This window comes from Macaca mulatta, chromosome 8 (genome assembly GCF_049350105.2).
Source record: "Macaca mulatta isolate MMU2019108-1 chromosome 8, T2T-MMU8v2.0, whole genome shotgun sequence".
NCBI classification, from domain to species: domain Eukaryota; kingdom Metazoa; phylum Chordata; class Mammalia; order Primates; family Cercopithecidae; genus Macaca; species Macaca mulatta.
Genome location: NC_133413.1, coordinates 61,091,571 through 61,114,596, shown reverse-complemented (window position 1 = coordinate 61,114,596; position 23,026 = coordinate 61,091,571). Strand labels below are relative to the sequence as shown.

The 23,026-nt window shown below is 35.9% G+C and overlaps 1 protein-coding gene and 1 pseudogene across 2 annotated transcripts in view; one reads left to right on the top strand and one right to left on the bottom strand.

The window, feature by feature from the left end:
• Positions 1-23,026, bottom strand: part of SNTG1 (syntrophin gamma 1) — an 879,206-nt gene that overhangs the window by 224,249 nt on the left and 631,931 nt on the right. The window contains exon 12 of the mRNA XM_028852663.2: positions 22,063-22,192. Coding sequence (XP_028708496.1) covers positions 22,063-22,192 — 130 coding nt within the window. The remainder of the gene's footprint in view (positions 1-22,062; positions 22,193-23,026) is intronic.
• Positions 13,015-13,880, top strand: LOC709330 (Parkinson disease protein 7 homolog pseudogene; annotated as a pseudogene). Its single transcript, XR_012683.5, has one exon. The product of XR_012683.5 is annotated as a Parkinson disease protein 7 homolog pseudogene (transcript).

Here is a 23,026-nt window from a genome sequence, read left to right as displayed (position 1 = left end):
AGACATTAAAAAATATTAGAATTAAGATCATCCTATTTTATTAAGAATTTTCACAGGTTATTCTTCCTTGTTATTTGATTCTATCACATAAGTTAATGTTTTTCTTATAGTAATCACTAGTATTAGTGTTATCTTATATTTAACAACAGTTATTAAAGAAACAAGATATATAAGATATAAACTTCTATGTTATTAAAATTTTAAGTTAAATTAAATAGAAACTTTTTCATTAGAGACTTTTTATTGGAACTATGATATTGAAATTTGAAATTTCTCTTTCCAAAACATGGAGACAAATATAAAGTTATGGAATGCATATATCACAAAATATTTTTCAAACAATATGTTTCATACTCAAGAACTGAAATAATAATGAGAATGCTCCTGTTTTTCAAATTATTAAAATTTACAAACTATATTGTTGTCAAAATTAAATATCTACTTAGATATTATGGACAACATTTAAAGGAATAATATTCACTTTGAGGAAATCCTTGGGAAAATGACAAATATATGCACTTTTTTTTTCTTAAAAACTCATTCCACTGAATGTTAATAATGGTAACCTCTTAAAGTGGTTAAAGTAAGTTCAATTATTGTAGATCCATTAAATAGAGCCAGTTGTACAACTCATTCTAATAAAGATTTGCTTGGAATTAATTTATTTAAAAAATTTAAGAAATGGAAGTGCACACTTATTTTAAATATTGTCCTGTTTCTTAAATTCCTGAATTTTGTTTGTTAACTTTCAACACCATTGATTTAGCAGTAATTTGTAATGTTCTTTTAGTAGTAATAATATTCTCTTTTGATGACTTCTTTAGACCAGCAGGGAAATTCAGATTCAAATATTCCTTTAAAAATATTCCTCTTTTCTGAATTTAAATGCCTTTAAAGATAGAATTTTTTAAAATTAGGTTGCCAGTTTAATCAAAGATCTTGTATGTTTAAATTGTATCTTAATGATACTAATTTTTTAATTTCCAGCTTTCATGTACAAGACACCTTGATGACAGGGGAGGTGTGCTCTCCAGATGGAAGATGCAGGATGCTGTTTACCAGGGTATATTTTCTCATGAAAATCAATTTTGAAGACTTAATCAAAAAGCTACAAACATTCCTCCATTTTTTTTAAAAGATCTGTGGCCAATACTATTTAACAAATGTGTTAGGGCCTAGAGAGATCATTATTCTACAGATTATAAATTCAGCTGACAAATAATGCCATTAGTGTGAGGACACACGATGACCATATATCACCTGTAACTGTTGAGAAAATTCTACTTTTACCATGAGGAGGGAAGAATTTAAACATGAATTTTACTTCTAGAGCTCACATTTCAGCTCATATTTTTCCTTTTATACCCTTTTACTTTGGTTATTTCTCATGCCTATGTATAAAAATTAAAATCAGGCCATGTTACTTTTCAAAACATATCCATTAACAGTAAATCAATGCCTTAGGATGATTAGATACTATATCTGAATGAGCTTTCTTAAACTTTATTTTCCTATAACAAGAATTATCCAATTTCATCTGTCTCAGTCATCATCTTAAGATTAGCATACACACATACATACAGCTGTGAATCAGGAGCCTGAAAGCAAGTTGCAATCACTTACAAATATCTATGGGTATATGTTCAGTGTCAAATCATTCCTTTTGCATGAATTCACCAAACATCAGAAATGACTCTCTCTCTATATATAGTTTCTAGCTTTTTGATTAAGTCTTCAAAATTTATTTTCATGAGAAAATATACCCTGTTAAACAGCATCCCAAATCATCCATCTGGAAAGCACACCTCCCCTGTCATCAAGGTGTCTTGTATATGAAAGCTGGAAATTAAAAAATTAGTATAATTAAGATACAATTTAAGTGTATATTTTATACATATACACATATATATACACATACATACGTGTGTATATATAGTGATAGAAACAAACATGCAATAAATAATCCCAAGTCTCTGAGATGAGTATTATAACAGGACGCTACAGGAGTATGAGAAGGAGGGGACTCTTCTTATAGGGGCAGGTGTACCCGCGTAGCACCATCACTGTGGACTTCAGGAAATAATAAAAAGTGCTTTTCGTCTGTCAGTATTAACTGTTGTCATAGATGAAGAAAATAGTTTTACCATTGCTATATGATTAGCCAGTTTTCTATAAATTAAATGCACAGTGTTCATACATGAGAAGCTCAAAGCACCCTCAAGTGACGTGTGTGACCACCTCGGCTCCCTCATCAGGGGTCCTTAGCTTTGAAGCTCCATTTTAGAATGAGGTGTTTCTAAAACATGTTTAGTGGAGCAACTGCCCACTCAAAGTGATTTCTTTTGTAATTTTCTAATGGCCTTTCATCTACCTACTTAACACAATTCACTTATACCGCTTTACACCTATGCCTGATGGGAGGTGAGAGCGAATCACCGAGGGAATATTCAGTACTCTGCAATGAACATTTAGAGGTGAAAGGTGTTTCCTTAGTCCTGCTTCCGTAGAAATAGAGTGTGAGGCAAAGTCTCACATGTTAACAATTGACAGGGAAGATGTTTGAGCCTAAGGAACTGAGGGTCATAGGTGAAGAACAGCAAGGCAGGCAAGCAGAAAACAAATATGAAGTGGGAGTTCCAGGATCCCTGAACTGGCCTCAGCTTCTCAGTGAAGCACTGCTTCATCAAGTGTGCTTTGACTCTAGGGCCTATGCCATCACTGCACTTCCAAATCCAAACAGCTCATCTATTGAGCAAGAGTGAGCGAATTTATCAGCAGGCTGTTTCATTGCCCTGGTCTTTCACCGGACAAAGTATGTCGCCTGGGGATCAATTACCCCATGTTCCTGCTGCATTCTCTTGAGCCCGGGACAGGAGACAGGTCCCAACGAGTTAGCTCCTGTCTCTTTGGGTGTGATGAAGATCATGCTAACTCCAGCCCTAGGCACTGAAGGAGAGAGCAGCATTGGTGTACTGCGGGGTGGCCCCTGTGCAGTGTCATAGTTCCAGGGCTGCTGAAACGTTAACAGCTGGGGCTGCCCTGGCCAGAAAGACAAGCAAAGCAAAGAGGTTCCTAGGGCAGGCAGGCAGCACCCATTGGACAAAAGGGTGGTGGGGGCAGAGGGAAGCAAACTATGTTCAGGAAAGCTACTCCATTTTATTATGACTACATTATTTATGATAGATGCTGGCGAAGGGGTGGAGAAAGGGGAAACCCTTGTACACTGGTGGTGGGAGTGTAAATTTGTACAACCACTATGGAAAACTTTGTGGAGGTTCTTTAAAAATTAAAAATAAGGGCCGGACACGGTGGCTCACACCTATAATCCCAGCACTTTGGGAGGCTGAGGCAGGCGGATCACAAGGTCAATAGATTGAGACCATCCTGGCCAACGTGATGAAACCCCGTCTCTACTAAAAAATACAAATATTAGCGGGGCATGATGGTGCATGCCTGTAGTCCTAGCTACTCGGGAGCCTGAGACAGGAGAATCTCTTGAACCTGGGAGGGAGAGATTGAAGTGAGCCGTGATCATGCCACTGCACTCCAGCCTGGCGACAGAGCTTGACTCCACCTAAATAATATTAATAATACTAAATAAGGCTGGGTGCGGTGGTTCACCCTGTAATCCCACCACCTTGGGAGGTCAAGGCAGGTGGATCACCTGAGGTCAGGAGTTCAAGACCAGCCTGACCAATATGGTGAAACCCCGTCTCTACCAAAAATAGAAAAATTAGCTGGGCATGATGGTGTGTGCCTGTGTAGTCCCAGCTACTCCTCAGGCTGAGACAGGAGAATCGCTTGAACCCTGGCAGCGCAGGTTGCAGTGAACCTAGATCACACCACTGCACTCCAGCCTGGGTGACAGAGCAAGACTCTGTCTATAAAATAAAATAATATAATATAATATAATATAATATAATATAATATAATATAAAAATAGAACCACCGTATGATCCAGCAATCTCATTAGTGAGCATATATCCAAAGGAGAGGAAATCAAAGCAGATGTTGTGGGTAGTGGTAAATAAAAATCAGCTGATAATTTCCAATATTAAAACTTGTTAAAAAAAAATCAACTTCTGGTGAGTACTGTTCCAAGATACAAAGCAGGCTATTTTACTGAAATATTCTAATTTCCTGACATACTTCTTGAAATAAACTCTAATTATGTAAAATGTAAAAATGTGATTGTCAAGAATCTGAATGCAGTGCAGTGCCCAAACTTGCCCTTGCTTTTATTCTGACTTAAATGACTCTCTCTGCAGTTATTTATTTCACTCACGCTAACCCTTTTTCGGTTGGCACCTGTTTGTCTGACATTCACATTTCGGTGGATAAAGAATAAAAATGCAGACAAGCAGACAACAACACACTAATGCTAAAAAGTACACTTTAGGACTCAGAAGTGTCCGCAGCTATAAAGAAGGAAGAAAAAGTCGGCTTCAGTCACACCCATGCCTGTCAGCACCACACCCCACAATCTCTAATCACAGTCTTTAGTTCATTTTTGGTAAATCTTCCTTCTGTTAGTCTTTATTCTGTCATGATTTTCAACTCACTTACAAGCTTTGTTGAGCCTTTTCAATGTGACAGAGAGAATAGAAGTTTTGTTGTTGGTGGTGGTGGTGTTAGCTTTTCACAACCAACTCTTTTATGGGAAAAAAAAATGATTTTTTAACTTGCAAGTAGTAGTACAGCAGATCTCTATGGATTAAATATACAACTCCTAAACAGTTTTTTTTTTCACTTCTGCACATAAGCGTGTGAAATATAGAAAGATGGGTGAAATACTCGTTGAATAAACTCTAATAACTGATAAATTATTTGTGTATGTGCATTAGTGTGTTTGTCTGTGAATCCTGAAGGGCTGTGTTCATCCCACAGAGGGGCTGGCTATCCATGCTTTTTCTTTAGAATTAATATATCTTCAGTATTAAGCAATGTGGTAAATACTACTGACTGACTGATCCAGAAGCTATTCACAGTCACTTCTTCTGTGTCATGTGGCACTACAGATGATAGGAAAGTTAAGTATTGGCCAAACTTGTCTTACCCCACTCCATAAAGAATTGTCATGGATTTTGTTAAGCAGAATGAGAAGAACTACCACAAGGATTTCTGGGAAATTTTCTCTTACCTGATACAAGGGGACAGATGTGGTTCATTCTACTCATCCCTCTTCCTTTTTTTTCCTTCCTGAAACTGAAGTGATGTTTGTAGCTGTTGTCGCCCTCCATGACCAGGACTTGAAGGCCATAAGATAAAAGCCAATACTCTACAGATGATAGGAAATAAGTGATGTGGATAGATAGAAGATGGAGAGATGAATGGAATTGCTTCAAACTAAAAGGCTTCCTCACAGCAAAGAAAACAATTAACAAAGTAAAGAAACAACTTACAGATGCATTTGCAAACTATGCATCTGACAAGGAGTTAATACCCAGAAAATTCAAGGAATATAACTTAACTAAAAAAATCCAATTAAAAAATGGGCAAAAGACCTAAGTAGATATCTCTTAAGAGAAGAAATATGAATGGCCAAGAGGTATATGAAGAAATGCTTACCATCACTAATCATCAGAGAAATATAAATTAAAACCACAATGAGATATAATCTCACCCAGATAACATAGCTTTTATCAAAAAGACAAGCAATCACAGAGGCTGGCGAGGATGTGGATAAAGGAGAATGCTTATACACCAGTGGTAGGAGTGTACAGCTACTATGAAAAACTGTAGAGAGGTTCCTCAAAAAGTGAAATCAGAACTACCATATAACTCAACAATTCCATTACTGAGTATATATCCCAAAGACAGACCATCAGTTTATCCAAGAGATTCTGTACTCCCATGTTTATTGCAGCACTATTCACAATGGTAGACAGATAGATGGATAAATAGATAGCACACACACAGACACAAACACACATGGACAATGGAATACTATTCAGCCATTAAAAATAACTCCTGACGTGTGGCAATATAGATGAATCTGAAGGACATTGTATTAAGTGAAATAAGCGAGGCGCAGAAAGACAGACATTGCATGAGCTCACTCATATGTAGAATCTAAAACAGTTGTTTTCACAGACGTAGAGAGTAGAATATTGATTACCAGAAGCTGTGGAAGGGAGAGAGAAGGGGAGAACTGGGAGAGGTTGGTCAATGAATACAAACTTACACTCAGGAAGAATGATATGATGCTCTATTATATAGTAAGATGACTAGAGCAAATAAAATGTAATGTGTATCTTGATGTAGCTAAAAGAGAAGATTTTGAATGTTATTAAAGCAAAGAAATGATAAATGTTTAAAGTAATGACTGTAAAAATTGCCCAGATTTGATCATTATACAATGTATACATGAATTGAAATATCATAATGTACCCCATTAATATGTACAATTGTAATGAGTCCATTATCCATTTAAAACATTAATTTAAAAAATACAGGAAATTGGTTCTTGTACATATTATTAATTTGACTATCACACTGAAAGATAGTAGCAAATGCTACCATCTAGAATTCTTGTCAAGCGAGGAAAAACAATTATTTACTCCATCAATACATAGAGTTTCTCTTGTTTTAAGGCTAGAATAATATCTCATATACATATGTGTATGTATGTGTATATTTCTATATATATACATATACATTTATACACATACACATATGTTTCAAAGTAACAAAATATATCTAAATAAACAACACATATAAGGTATATAAGGAAGAATCAGAATCAAAGAGGAGATTCCTTTATATCCCTAAGTAACCTTAATAGAAATGTCATATAAAATTATCTCTATTTACAAATTGGTATTAATTTTAGCATTCCAGTAGGAAAGCATGATTGGGAAGGATTGATTCATGAAGTGCTAGCTGAAAGGGAGGTTAGCATTTTACCTGTTTCCTCTGTCTCTTTTACAGAAGAGGAAACTGAGGTACAGATGTATCACTTGGCAAAGATCATAGCTGCTTAAGATACTAATCACGGCCACACATTTATTTCAACTAATTTTGTCCAGTATCATCAACATTCTACTACACAAACAATGATCCTTCAGAATCCCAAAGACTATTACATGAACAAAGATGTGTAAACTCTTTAAACAAATATAGGCTGCCGTTTATTGATGGCTTATGGATTACATCATTTAACTTAGAATTCAACTGGAAAGAAGAAAAACTGCAAATGTTTCAGCATCATATAAGGGGCAGAATGTTCAAAGTACTTTTTAAATTTGATGTTCACAGTAACTTACAGTTACCTGGTTTCTGTTTCTAAGGAGCAAATTGAAGTTAAGTACACATAGCTAGTAACTAGAGAAGCTAGGATTTTGTACCCAAGTTCCCAAGTTTGATGACATCAAACAAAGTTCATGCATTTCTCACAATATAAAAATACTTCAAAAAAAAAAAAAAAAAAAAAACAGTAGATTTAGTTCCCTTGATTGAAACAACGGAGAGTTTTGAGTTTATACTTCCTCATCTTTTCAGATCCAGCATATTCAAATACCTTTTAATACTGATTGCTTGTAATGTTTCCCAACTCAGTCGTACAGATTTCTGTCTTTTCTGCTGCCTAAATTTTGATAAATATTTGTTTTTCCTACTGTATTTCGAGTGTGTGTGTGAGATACTTTTATTACATGGTCAATTAATATCACAAACATTGTAGAGTTATAAAATACCAGATTTCGAGAGACTTGCGGAGTTGGTTTCTGTGATTTTCCAAAATTTGACCCATTTGTCATGATCAGTATTCTGCTAATAACATCATCATTTTCTTCCAGTCCTGGTATTCAGTGACTTGGTTTTAATCTCAAAACTTTCAGTTGCTTTGGGACTATATCGAGACTTGACCTATCTGCCAAGATTCCAGGTCAATGATTTTGAGGAGTGTATTTGTTGGAGTATTAAACCTTTCAGTAGTAATGACAATGGGGTAACAGCCTCTTATTTTGTTAAACAAGGATACCAGACAAAACAAAATTTTTCTGTGATTACTATCATTTGATAAGAGAATGGACATTTAACTCCATAAATATAAGAAGACTATATATAAAATTAAAGATCTTTCCTTAAAAATACAGTCTTATGAAAAATTCACTTATATTAATATAAACATTTTCATTTTACCCTAGACAAGTGAAAATTTCCATAAAAATAATATCCATTGCTATGAATGTATCTATTTACTTTTTGCTCCTGAATTTATTACCTCTGCACAAAATATCTTTTCCCACCAATTCTCCCATTTTATTCTTTCTTGTTATTTATATATAAACTTTAGGAAACTGTTCTGGGTAGCTAGAGACTCAGCCTCTTCTACATATTATCTATGAATGTTGCAATTTCACATTTGTTTATGTGCTAATTTTATTAACGTCTTCCTTCCCAACTAGGCTCTTGGCTCCATGAAGGCAGAGACTAAACATTTTTCGCTCAATATTACAGTCCTGCTCCCCAACAAATTGACACAATAAACTCTCACAAAATGTTATGGAATAAATAGATGGATGAATACATCAGGAAGCTGATAATCATCTCACAAGTTTGTTAATATCTGGGATTAACTTAATTATACATATATATGAATATGTTTAAGCAAACTTTTTAATATCAGGATGGTTTTTGATTTACAAAAAAATATATAATTATAGAACAGAGTTGCCATATACCACATAGCTAGTTGCCCCTATTATTGGCATTTTATACTTCATAACTATGACACATCTATTATGATTAACAATACAATGATATGAATACACTAGCATTAACCAAAGTCCACACTCTTTTCAGATTTCCAAAGGTTTTACCAAACTTTTTTTTTTTTTCTTGCTATTCTTGGATCCCGTCTGGACTGATAGCACATTTAGTCAATAGGTCTCCTTAGGCATCTGTAGGTTATACCAGTTCAAATTTTCCTTATTTTTGAAGACATCGTCAGTCTTGAGGAGTGCTGGTCAGGTATTTTGTAGACTGTTCATCAGTTGGGATTGTCCACTGTCTTTCCATGATGAGACTAGGATTATGGATTTGGGGGCAAAGATCACAGAGGCAAAGTGCCATTTTTATCACATCATATCAAGGTTACATATGATTAACTTCATTTGTTAACATTATTAACTATGTTTGTTAGGTTTGTCCACTCCAAAGTTGTATAATTTCCACTTTCCCTTCTTAACACTGGAAGAAGTTCGCTATACACATTAACAAACAAGACTAAGAAATAAAGGACATTTTTAATAATAGCATATTTTATTGGAGATTGTAACATCCACAATATTGCATTTGAAGTCCTCATTGTATGGCATTGTTTTCAAAGATATAAGGCAAATATTAGCCTTCTGTTAGTGTTGAATGGATTACTAACTTTTAAAAAACTTACAGACTATGGTATTTAAATTTCTATAAAATATCCTAAATATCATTGTAACCTAAGAAAGAAGGCAACACCACTAAAATCTCAATATTTGAAAAGTAAAAAACTAAGAAGCTAAGTTTTTGTGTAAATAGTTTAATATGGGGGTTGTCTTGCATCATTTTGAGAATTTAGTAATTTGTACAGCCAGCTAAATGTAAAATACCTATTCGAAATTTGGATTGTATTCACTATTGCCACCATGATGTACAATATTAGTACATCATGGTGAAAATATGAGCTTTCATTGATCATTATAATAAAATATAAAGTAATTGAGTGTTTGCTATATATGTTTATATATTGATTGTATGAAATCAGTAAATACACATCAAACCAAAATGAATGGGTTTTTTTTGTTTGTTTTGTTTTTTTCAGATGGAGTCTCACTCTGTTGCCCAGGATGGAGTGCAGCGGTGGTGAGATCTCGGCTCACTGCAAACTCTGCCTCCTGGGTTCACACCATTCTCCTGTCTCAGCCTCCCAAGTAGCTGGGACTACAGGTGCCTACCACCATGCCTGGCTAATTCTTTGAACGTTTAGTAGAGACAGGGTTTCACTGTATTAGCCAGGATGGTCTCGATCTCCTGACCTCGTGATCTGCCCACCTCGGCCTTCCAAATGCTGAGATTACAGGCAGGAGCCACCGCGCCTGGCAATGAATCTTAAAAATATTTGAGTTCATGACAATGACAATAATAAAAAGTTAAATATATTATTACTCTACCTATTCTAAAGAGCTTCTATATTCAGAGACAATGACTAGGACAGGGAAAGTCTCAGATGACATGTCAGAGAGAAGCAGAAAGGAGCCAGTGATATTTCTATTTAAAAAAAAAAGACTGCAACATATGACACTTGTCTTTGTATGTTGGAGGAACTGCCAAGTGAAAGAGAAAGTTGAATTATTGTGTGTCTTTTTCAAAGCAGAACTAGTATAAATGGATGAAGGTTATAAGAGAGATATTTTTGTTCATTAAAAGTATTTCTTAATATTAAGTTGTCAAAAATTTAATTGCTATATTGTGAAGCAATGGTTTTCTCTGTCATTTAAAGATTTCCAGCAGAGAGCTGTCTGAAAGAATCTTTTCAGGAGAGATTTCTAACTGGGCAGGAAATGGGGCTAGATAATCTCCTGATCCCTTCCAGTAAGATGGTTTTAGGAAACCACAAGTCAATGTATTCTTAGGAGACTCCAAGTTGTTGTACATGATACATGTGTTCAAAACTATTTGTCTTGATTTGCAACTAGATATATGCTTTACAGTGCATTTATTTCCAATTGCTCTGCTACACTGTATTTCCTATATTTGTCACTTAGAAATTGACTCAGTGAGTTATAGAAAGAAAATTTATTTAAAAAATTTGTCTATCAGACACTTCATTATGAGAGATAGAGATTTATGATGGACAGAAGGAACTATACCCAGAAACACAGGGAACATCTACCATGGACAGCACCTCTGTTTCCTCATGACAGCAGCAACTTTTCCCTACTCTAAAACACAGTGGCCCCTTGAAAGATGTAAGAATTTAAGGAGTAATACATGTGAATCTCTTCTTGCAGTGTTTACTGCAGCTAAATGTGTTTTTCTCTCTTCTGTCTTCATTTTTCTTTACGTTCTCAGCAATGTTTCCTTCAAACAACTTGATTGATAAGGGACTCACTCATTCCCTTCCTATTCGTTCCGTATGGGCTGTGTTAAGTACTGGAAATACAAGGACACAGTCAGTAGTTAGTGTGTGACCTGAGCCAGCCAGCACTTCCTAGGGCCCATCTTCACAGGACACTCTCAGGGATCGATGGCATCTTTCTTTCTCAGTTTTGACTGCCTGACAATTCAACAGTCACGCCTGCTCCTCAGGGACAGCAGTTCCTTATTCTCATCTTGTGTGGTTTCTCCCTCCTGGTTTCCAGTGACATGTGAAAGCTTCTAGCCATGCTTATCCAGGCACTGAGAGCCAACACTGCTTCCCAATTCCAAAGACAGTCCTTGCTCAGACTGCGTGAATGCAACAATTCTGATCATTGTTTTTCCGGTGATGTCAGTTGGCTAAAAATTAAGTATATAGGAACTCTATAGGCTGATTTGCACTGGGAATAATTAATAATGTAAATGTTAGGTTGTTTTCTAACATATGCAAGTATGTTTTACAGTTATTCTGAAAAAAGCTACGTGTGACATGAATCAAAGGCATGATTTTTAAATTAAACTGTAAGCTTTACATTAAGTGAAAACATGCAACTGAATAAAGATATGTTGTATTAGTTTCTATTATTGTCATATCAAATTCCTACAAACTAAGGTGGTTTAAGAAAAACTCACAAATGTATATATTATCATACTGTTCTGTAGGTTGTAAGTCCTAAATGAATCAAACAGGAGAGAAATTGAGGTGTTGTCAGGGCTGTGCTGCTTTCTGGAGGATCTAGAGTAGAAGTGCAGCCTTTCACTGCTATTGGACGACTGCTTTCTTTGAATTGTGTTCCCTTCTCCATCTTCAGAGACAGAAACACTGGGTTCAGTTCCTCTTTCCCTGCTGTCTCTTGTTCTCTCACTCTGATTTCTTCCACTGTTAGAGAATCACACTAGACCCGCTTGGATAATCTAGGCTAATCTCCCTATTTTAAGGCCAGCTGATTAGCAATGTTAATGGTATTTGTAACCTTAATCCTCCATTGCCATGTGACATGGAATTTTCACAGGTTCTGGGAGTTAGGACATAGACATCTTTGTGTGAGCATTATTCCTCCTACCACAGATGGGTAGAGTTAAATCTTATAAGATGAAACCAAGTTAAAATGTCAGTTTTGAATTATTGACAAAATAACATTTTTCAAATTGCTTTCCAGTTACACATTGTAACTTATAAATTAGAAAATTTTAGCAGTCTTTAAAATGCATGCACAGTTATCTTTTTTGGGTCAGGTAGCATTTAAAGGACGTATATGAGATGGATGTTGGATAGCTAGAATCTTTGCAGGACTATTTTGACCCTAAGGAATGACAGTGAGGAAAGCTGAAAGGTTATAGAAGAGAGATAATTAAAGTGAGTTCTGATCTCCCGCTCAGGCTGGGAAGACATTCTAAACACCTAGTACTGAATGAATAGTTCATTGGGAAATGTCTGCTTGATAATGTGATAATGACTTCCTATAGGCTAAAATAAAAGCTGAGCATGAATTTTATTTTCTTCTTCTGATTCCATAATCTATTATTTTACTTTCTATTTCCTCATAGCCAGGTCTTAACCATTTTGTGTCTCTAGTTCTGAGATATTCTGATTTTTACTTTCTCATCAGTCTACATTTTCAATTTCATCTAGATATATTTAAGTCCATGTGACATTATGTTTGCATTTGTTTCCTAGTGCATTAAACATTTTTATTATTACAAAGTGACCATATCTATATTTAATAATACATTTGCTGTGAAGTTTGCTTTGCCTAATATTAACAAAGCAACAAACCTTTCTTTTATGGTTTGCACTGTATTTTTTCTTTCTTTCTGGTTTTTAAAACACATTTATTTAATTTGTAAATTAACTGTATTAGTCTGTTTTCACACTGCTATAAAGAAATACCTCGTTCACCTTCAGCCTGGTGTGGGCCTTTTAAACATATAACATAAAAATGGCTTCCAAAAGAGCTCTGGTCATCCTGGCTAAAGGAGCAGAGGAAATGGAGACGGTCATCCCTGTAGATGTCATGAGGCGAGCTGGGATTAAGGTCACCATTGCAGGTCTGGCTGGAAAAGACCCAGTACAGTGTAGCCGTGATGTGGTCATTTGTCCTGATGCCAGTCTTGAAGATGCAAAAAAAGAGGGACCGTATGATGTGGTGGTTCTACCAGGAGGTAATCTGGGTGCACAGAATTTATCTGAGTCTGCTGCCGTGAGGAGATACTGAAGGAGCAGGAAAACCGGAAGGGCCTGAGAGCCGCCATCTGTGCAGGTCCTACTGCTCTTTTGGCTCATGAAATAGGTTTTGGAAGTAAAGTTACCACACACCCTCTTGCTAAAGACAAACTGATGAATGGAGGTCATTACACCTACTCTGAGAATCGTGTGGAAAAGGACGGCCTGATTCTTACAAGTCGGGGGCCTGGGACCAGCTTCGAGTTTGCACTTGCAATTGTTGAAGCCCTGAACGGCAAGGAGGTGGCGGCTCAAGTGAAGGCTCCACTTGTTCTTAAAGACTAGAGCAGCGAACTGTGACGATCACTTAGAGAAACAGGCCATTAGGAATCCATTCTCACTATGTTCGCTCTAAACAAAACAATGGTAGGTTAATGTGTTCAGAAGCGGCTGTCACTACTGCTTTTGCGGAAGTGTAGTTGTGAACTCACAACTACACAGATTTCTCAGCCTACAAATTGTGTCTATACATTTCTAAGCCTTGTTTGCAGAATAAACAGGGCATTTAGCAAAAAAAAAAAAAAAAAAAAAGAAATACCTGACACTGGGTAATTTATAAAGGAAAAAGATTTAATTGACTCATAGTTTTGGCTGGTTGGGGAGGCCTCAGGAAACTTACAATGATGGTGGAAGGCAAAGGAGAAGCAAGCACCTTCTTCACAAGGCGGCAGGAGAGAGAGCAAAGGGAAACTGCCACACATTTTTAAAACCATCAGCTCTCATGAGAACTCACTATCATGAGAACAGCATGGGGGAAACCACTCCTATGATCCAATCGTGTCATACCAGGTCCCTCCCCTGACACATGGGGATTACAATTTGTGATGAGATTTGGGTGGGGACACAGAACAAACCAAATCATTAACTTACGTGGAAGCATTACGTAAAATGTCATAATCTCAATGTAAAAGCTTCAAATCCATTTAGTTATTAAACACTTAGAGAAATATTCAAATTATGTCAATTTATTTATTTGTTTGTTTTCCTTCTTTGTCACATTTTATTTTAAGTTCTGGGGAACATGTGTAGGATGTGCAGCTTTGTTACACAGGTAAACACATGCCATGGTGGTTTGCTGCCCTGATCAACCCCTCACACACGTATTAAGCCCCACACCCATTAGCTGTTCTTCTTGATGCTCTCCCTCCCCTCAACGACAACTAGCCCCAGCGTGTGTTGTTCCCCCCATGTGTCCATATGTTCTTATCATACAGTTCCTGCTTATAAGTAAGAACATGTGGTGTTTAATTTTCCGTTCCCGTGTTAGTTTGCAGAGGATAACAGCTTCCAGCTCCATCCACGTCCCTGCAAAAGACATTGTCTCATTCCTTTTTATGACTGTATAGCATTCTCTGGTATATATGTACCAAGTTTTCTTTATTTAATCTACTATTGATGGGCATTTGGGTTGATTCAATGTCTTTGCTATCATGAACAGTGCTGCAATGAACATACACATGCATATGTCTTTATAATAGAATGAGTTCTATTCCTTTGGGTACATAGCCAGTAATGGGATTGCTGGATCAAATGGTATTTCTGCTTCTAGATCTTTAAGGAATTACCACACTGTCTTTCACAATGGTTGAACTAATTTATATTCCCACTAACAGTATAGATACATTCCTTTTTCTCTGCCACTTTGCCAGCATCTGTTGCTTCTTGACTTTTTAATAATCACCATTCTAACTGGCCTGAGATGGTACCCCATTGTTGTTTTGATTTGCATTTCTCTAATGACCAGTGATGTTGAGTTTTTTTTTCATGTTTGTTGACTGCATGAATGTCTTATTTTATGAGGAGACTGTTCATGTCCTTTGCTCACTTTTTAATGGTTTTTTTTTTCTTGTAAATTTGTATAAGTTACTTGTAGGCTCTGGATATTAGGCCTTTGTCAGATGGATAGACAGCAAAAAATTTCTCCCATTCTGTAGGTTGTCCACGTTGAAGATAGTTTCTTTTGCCATGCAGAAACTCTTTATTTTAATTAGATTCCATTTGTCAATGTTTGCTTTTGTTGCAATTGTTTCTGGCATTTCTGTCATGAAATCTTTGTCCATGTCTATGTCCTGAAAGGTATTGCCTAGATTTTCTTTTAGGGATTTTAGTTTGGGTTTTACATTTAAGTCTTTAATCCATGTTGAATTAATTTTTGTATAAGGGGTAAGGAAGTTTCAATTTCCTGAAATGGATAGTCAGTTCTCCCAGAATCATTTATTAAATAGGGAATCCTTTCCAAGTTGCTTCTTTTTTCAGGTGCACTATATTTTTCTAAATTTTCACCTTCAATCTTCCAATATTTTTAGACATTGTCTTGTAAAAAATATATCTTATATTTGGATATCTCACTGTATGCTTACTATTTGTTCAACCTACTCTAGTTTGCTTTCTGTTTTTATTTTTTTGTGAACTTCTTTTAGAACATATTAGCATTATTTTTTCACTTATTCCTTTGTTAATTTAGAAGATACACATTCTGGCAATTTAGTTAGGGCTTTCTCTAGGAAACAAACAATCCATTTTGACATAACAAAGTTTAATATTAATTACATTTGCTTTGTGGATATTTTTGATATTGCTTTTGTAATATATTGTAATGCTGTTAATTTATCTAAACACCACAAGAAAGTTTGCCATGTTAATACAAACAATGTTCATCTAGATTCATCTACATATTTATTTTCTCCTGTACTATTTACCCCTTCTCACATCTCCAAGCCTCTATCTGGCATGATTTTTCTTTGCCTGAAATAGCACCCTTTACTTTGCTCCCTACCTGGTTGATGGCTTCAATTATACTTTAAACCTCAGCATCACAAAATACACCTTTGTAACAAACCTACACATGAACTTCCTATTTCTAAAATAAAAGTTGAAAACAAAAGAAATGAAAAAAATAGAACACAGAATCTGATCCATCATAGTCAAGTATTCAATAAATATTTGTTGAATAAATAAAAAATACAAAAAAATTAAAAGTACCTTGAATATGTCTTTTAGTAAATCTTTGTTTTGTTGAATTTTCTTTATTTTTATATTTGTCTGAAAATAAATTTATTTTATCAGGACTTTTAAAAAATATTTCCAAGGTACAACAAACTCAGATAGCAGTTATTTTCTTCCACTACTCTACAAATATCATGTAGTTGTTTTGTTTCTTACATTTTGTTTTCTATTAAAAGTATCTCTTGCTTCCAGTTAGAGCCAAGAAGGAATAAAACCACTGCAGCCATCTCTCCCAGTGATCATACCTCAATACGCTAGATAAAATGCAAAAGACAACTATCTGAGAATATTGTACAATAAATGATAGCAAGAACTTTGTAGAAAGAAGTAAAAATTGAATATTGACTAATATGACAACCAGGAGTTTCCTGTTTTTATTTTGTTTTCTCTTTCTTTTTCTCGCTTCCTTTATTTCCCAGCATGGACTTGAAGTCAAGACCAATTAAGTCATGGACAACAAACAAAAACTCTGAGAGAGCGTGTCCTACTGATCAGAGACCTAGGAAGAGGCCCCTGTGAGCCAGCAGCTATGGAAGACCTCTCTGTAACTGCTCCTTTGTTTTGGCTCCTGAGCTGACTCCAAGGCCCGCTGGCCATGCAGCTGCTGCCATGGAGCCTGGGGCAGCTGAGCCAGTTGGAAACCTGGAGAGAAAATCCACCCTCAATCTAAAGGATCTGGAAAAATTAGTTTCTGTGGCATGAGGGATCCCCGTTCTTCTCTCCTTTTCTCATGCTGTTTTCTCCAGTCACGAGGAAATGTGCATCAGTACAGGAAACTAAACTCTGAGAAAAGTCTTGGATTTCTGGACAGAAGACCAAAGAGAGTGATGCTGGGATCCAGTGAGAGTGGGGAACTCCCACCTAGGAGGGAAGGGAAGGAAGCGATATCCCAATTTTATTGAACTGCGAGAAGCTCTGGGTCCACCCCAAGCAATGCATGTGTGGAACACCCAAATGGCGAAGCAAAGGCTTTGAAACTGAGCTGCTACCATAGACACTGCACAAAAATCAGACAGAACTGTCTAAATCTAATCATGTTGTTCACCTGCCGGATAGTTCTTGTGGTCGTCCAAAAATGATCCTCCGAAAATATCCACATCAAAAACCTAGAACTGGATAAAGGATCCTTGCAGATCTACTTCAGTTAAAGATCGTGAGGTCAGGCTGTAATATGTGAGTGGGCCCTGGGACCAATGACAAGTGTTCTCATAAGTGACACACAGAGAAAGAATCAATGTAACCACAGAAGCACAGGTCTGTGTGATGTGGCTGTGAGCCAGGGAATGGTGGCAGCCACCAGAGACTGGGAGAAACAAGGCTTCTCCACTACAGAGTCCAGAGGGATGTATCCAGAGGGATGGCTTCAGATTTCAGACAAATGGGCCACAGAATTGTGAGAAAATGAATTTCTGTTGTTTTAAGTAACCAAGTTTGTGGTAATTTGCTTTGAAATTGTTTTACGAAAATTTGGAATTTTAGGAAACTAATACAGTTCCCTATTGCTGTGTAACAGAATATCCCAAAACTTTGTGACTTTAACCAAATATTTATTATCCTATAATCTCTGTATGTCAGGAGTCCACATGTGGCATAGCTGGGTCTTCATCCCCTGTTTTGTTTGTTTTTGTTTTTTATTTTTGGCTTTCTCCCCTACTCTCTAACCTTTACCCCTGCCCCCACCGACCTGATGCCGTGGGAGGGATCGGCCCTCAAAGAAGTGGTGGTGCATGCTGGGCCCAGCCTTCTTGCCCACCCTCACTTTCCAGGGCAGAAAGGGTCCAAGGTTATAATAAGAAGTAAATAACTAGTCTGTACAGCCTGTGCTTGTGTGGTGTGAGATGGAGTGCAGGGTAGGGAACAGCTGGCATGGGCCTCTGGTTGGTACATCTTTGTGTGTTGATCCCTGAGGTGACTGGCATGTGCTGAGCCCTCAGCATGTGATTAGTGTGGGTTAGCATGTACTGGATTTCTCAAAAGGCTCTCAAGAGTCATCTGCTATCTCATCTGAAGTCTTGTAAGAGAAGCGTCTGCTTCAGAGCTCACTATGCAGCCAACGGACATGGAAGGTGATCCCATAAGGGTATAAATATCAGGAAGTGAAAATCATGGGGGAGCATCTTACTAACCTACCCATCAAAGTCTGATGATTCATATCCCTTATATATTATGCCAAATATATTCACTTATTTCCAAGGTTCCCAAAAACTTCACCCTATTACAACATTGCATATTTTAAAGTCTTCAATTATTTAATAATAAGTAATCATGGAAATAAAAATTGATAACTTTCTACCAATACTTGTTTCTATAGCTGGTGAAATAATGAATGAAAAAAATTGGCAAATTATTAATTGGAATCAATTAATCTTTCTTACAATTTATAAATTTTACGTTTTAGAATCTATTCAAGTCCACTTTACCTAAAATAATAGATACTGGGAGTGAATGCTCATCTAAAATAATAGCAAATGCTCATTATTTGAGTGCTGGTTAAGAAATGAACTGAACCCCACCTACCCCACAACAGCATAGCCTCTGCCATGCTTTGCTTTCCAATGTGAAAGCATAGAATTTGAATAAAATGAGTTGAAACCTGTGCCAATACAGCTTAAGACAAGTCCCTAAAGCCTTCACACTCTTTCTACTAGACATCATTCACTAAATATCAAATATTAACAACTATTATAAATATTTTGGAGCCACTCTGAATAATGATAAAATACAATTTTACATTGTCAGTGTGTGTCTAGGTATTTTTTAACCATTATGATCAATTATTTCTGGAAGAAGAGATTTTTCAGATAGCAACTATAATTATATAGAATTTTTAAAAACTGGGTATGAAAATCCCAGTCTCATAAGATTACTTTTAGAAACTAGTGAGCAAAGAGAAAAGAAAATGATCAGTACGTTGATCTAATTATTCTAACACAGGTTGTTTTTTGTTTTTTGTTTTTGCTCTCTTTTATCCTTCCCCTGTCTGTTCTCCAACTAGTTTACAACAAAATGTGATTCATTATTAAAAAGTTTATATACATATGTATGTCTTATTTCAATAGCACAATTTTTAAACTGTCAAACTTATTATTTTATATGCATTTTAATCCTTTTTTCAGTTTTATTTTATGCTTGATAATCTCTTGAGTGGAATTTCTTTAAATATTGTATCACAATATTTTTATTTCTGCACCTATTATTAACAAACTATTCAAGTCAGACTTACACAAGCCTATGCTCTCAGAATATTGGCAAATAAAGAAAAAGTTCTATATCTTTCCATAAGGTATTATTTCCAGTATATCTTTAGAATTAAAAAAAAGTAAGAGAAGTAGAACTGATATCTAACTATCCTAATCAAAAGTTTTCCTAGCTACTCTTTCTGCCTAATTTATTTCTTTATGCTAATCAACCATATTGTTTCATCAATGCATTGTGTCTTCTCCAAAGTCAATGTGACTTTCACTTTTTTTATTGCTATGCCTAATAACTTTTCAACATTTACGTAGTACTTTCCATATCAGAGTACATTGTAACCTAATGCTTTTGAATGGAAACTGACTACAAGAACAAAAGAACATGTAATTAGAATATAGAAATAGGAGGTGAAAGAAGAAATACATAAGTTTTAATATTCAACAAACATACGGATCTCCCAACCGTTAAAACAATAGTATAGGGGAATCATTTGCTTTCCTAAGTAAGATGGTGAGCACTTAATACAAAGATGAAAAGCAAGCAGTAAAATGTGGCTTGTCCTTCCTTAGGCTTACAGAAGGTAGAGACATTTGCATCTTCACTGTTTTGTTGTTGCTGTTGCTTTTAACTAAAGCATTGACTTTTCAAATGCTTGTCAGCTGAAGCACAGCATTCTGACTGAATAGACCGTTTGAAGAAATACAACATGACAGTATTCCCAAGATTTTAGGTCAATGCAAATTTGGATCTAGGTAAGGAGAAAAAAAAAAAAACTTTGCATTTAAAGTTTAACATTGTGTTCTTTCAAAAACATTTGTCTCACAAATATGTTCATAACTTGTTTTTAAGAAACTAATCATTTCTGTAATAAATTCCCTAGCCTCATGCGGTATTTTTCTGTGTTTAACTCTAGAAACATCCATGTATGTCAGTCAAAGGAGAGGAGACAGTCCCCAGAGAAACACTGCATTTCTTTTCCCTTTTTTTTCTTTGTTTTTCAGTCATTCTGAAACCTATGCCCTCTTGTGCAACCTCAACTCTAATATGGTGACAACACTGGATTAGCAAGGGCGGGCTTTTAGTGAGCGCTCACTCTTGCCCAAGCTAGGCACACCCATGTCTAGCCTCCTTGTTGAGGGATGACCCTGGGTAAGGCTTGGCATATTTGCACCTATCCTAGAATCACCAAAAAGAAAAAAAGAAAATCTGTTTTTATTCACACTGGAAGCACATTTCCACATGAATCAAATAACCAAAAATTCAAAAGGCAGGGTGACCCAGAGTTTTGAAAATTATCTATAGAAAGAGACATATCATCCACCAAGAGTGAGGGGTAAACTGCACAGCCAATTGGAAAACACTTAGCATGGCATGGTAAAACTGACCATGCACATATCCCACGACTGTCAACCCTATTCCCAGAGCATCCCATCACCGTATGCATGGCCATTATGATGGCATTGTTTGAAATAGCCATAGACTGGAAACAAGACAGTTGCCTTTATTGGCTAGTGGTCCTCCTGTAGTTTTAGAAAGGTATAGTCGCCACAATCCCTTCTTATGTTTCAAAGCAAAGTCTACTCTGTGCAAGGATACTTCGATCTGAAGGGTCATTTACATAAGAACAATTTTGTGTGTTCACGTGCTGGTGACAGAGTTATGTATTTCTGCTTGACCATTTGTATATTAGACTCCCGATATCCCTTAGGACTTCTGAAATGCCTCAACATGGCATGAACAATTGTGGACTGAGGAGAGAATTAACACAAGGGTATGGATGATGACAAGTACTTTTTCTAAAACAATTATTATTAATTATACCTAGATTGATATTCAGTAAGCTGAGGTTTATGGTTTTGTATATTTTGTTAGACTATATTTCTGATAGAATTATTAATAACAGGGAGAAAGAATTGTTTAGGTTATTAAAGAGTTAAAATAATGCAAAGATAGCTACAATAAAGAGACACAGGAATGTGGAAGGAAGAAACGGTTGTAGTGGAAAGAGAGAAAATGCAGAGAAGCCATTTCTAATAATACAGACCAGGCTCTACCTAATGTGAGATAACGGCAATCTTCTGACTCTTCTGACTGTTTCCTTCAGTCTCTATGCTAACTCTTTCGTCCTAGCCTACTACTCCTCAAACTTTCCTAACTGTAATTCTAAGATCTCTAAAGGTAAACCAATAATGCTGTCTTGAATTCCAGTATTATATTAGTCCAGAACGATTTTACTTAAATATATTTAGCGATTATATGCTAACTACTTGTTTTCATTTGCTTAAGTACTGTAGGGATTTATGATGCTTATTAATGGAAATCTATGCAAATTATTGAACCAGAAATTGGGCTAGAACTCTCAATTTTCTTTCAATAAGTATTCCAAAATTGCTTTCATAATGAATGTCTCATTCTGAGAAGAACACTAAACAATTGATGTGAAGTTACATATATAATTGAAGGATTTTATAACGCCTGATAAACCCTGGCTAGGTATTCCTTGAATCGTCACTTACATTGTGCTTTGTGAGATTTGAAATATTAGTTGCTATTGCTTGTAGCCAGTCAACGCAGTCTTCAGCAGAGAGGCTCTGAATAATCCCACTGCAGACCCCATCCACAGCAATGACTTGAAAGGCATTCTGCCTGCAGAGGTTGAGAACAAATCAGATCAAAACATACTGTCATTGATCTATTTGCAACTCATAATAGTATCTGTTGAAAAGCTTATCTTTGAAACAATATAAATATCAGCCTCCAAATTCATATTTGGTTACCTGACTTTATAAACATCTCTGTTTTAAATGAAACACTGAAGATAGACCCAAATGACATACAATTTCAATTTAGTAGGAAGCATCTTTAGATTCAGGTAACTATGGAGAAACTTTGACTTCTAAAACATACAATATGTAAATGAAAGAGAATCTAAGAAATTTTAGATGCATTCTTTTCCCAGTTTGCTATAACATTATGCATAGTTTACTTATTATTTAGGCTACCTTTGTCTCCTCTTAACATTTGTCAATGCATTTTCTGACTTAGAAAGATCGCAAACACAGGCAATAAAACATTCAGCGTGACATTAAAAAGTCACTTGATAACGTGAGTGGCAGCACTTTATCCATTGTTCTCCACCCTCATTCTCAGTCTGTTCATCTTCTCAAAGATGATTTGGAACAAGAGATTCATACCTCCTTTCCAGGTCTAAATGATCATGCTCTCCATTTGCATGGATGCTGAAAATTTCATTAACATTAAACTTTTTTCTTAAAATGTTATGATCAGTCTCAGCATTCTGAAAGTATATTATTGACTTTTGTTTTTGTTGTCATAGACACTTAAATTATGCTTTTTAAAATTGTTCACAAAAGTGCTATTGAATTTAAAAGTGTGCCCTATAGTTTCAGTGACTTCCTTACTTCCAGATATTTTAATATTTTGATATAAACTTAATGGACAGGAATATATAAAATCCCA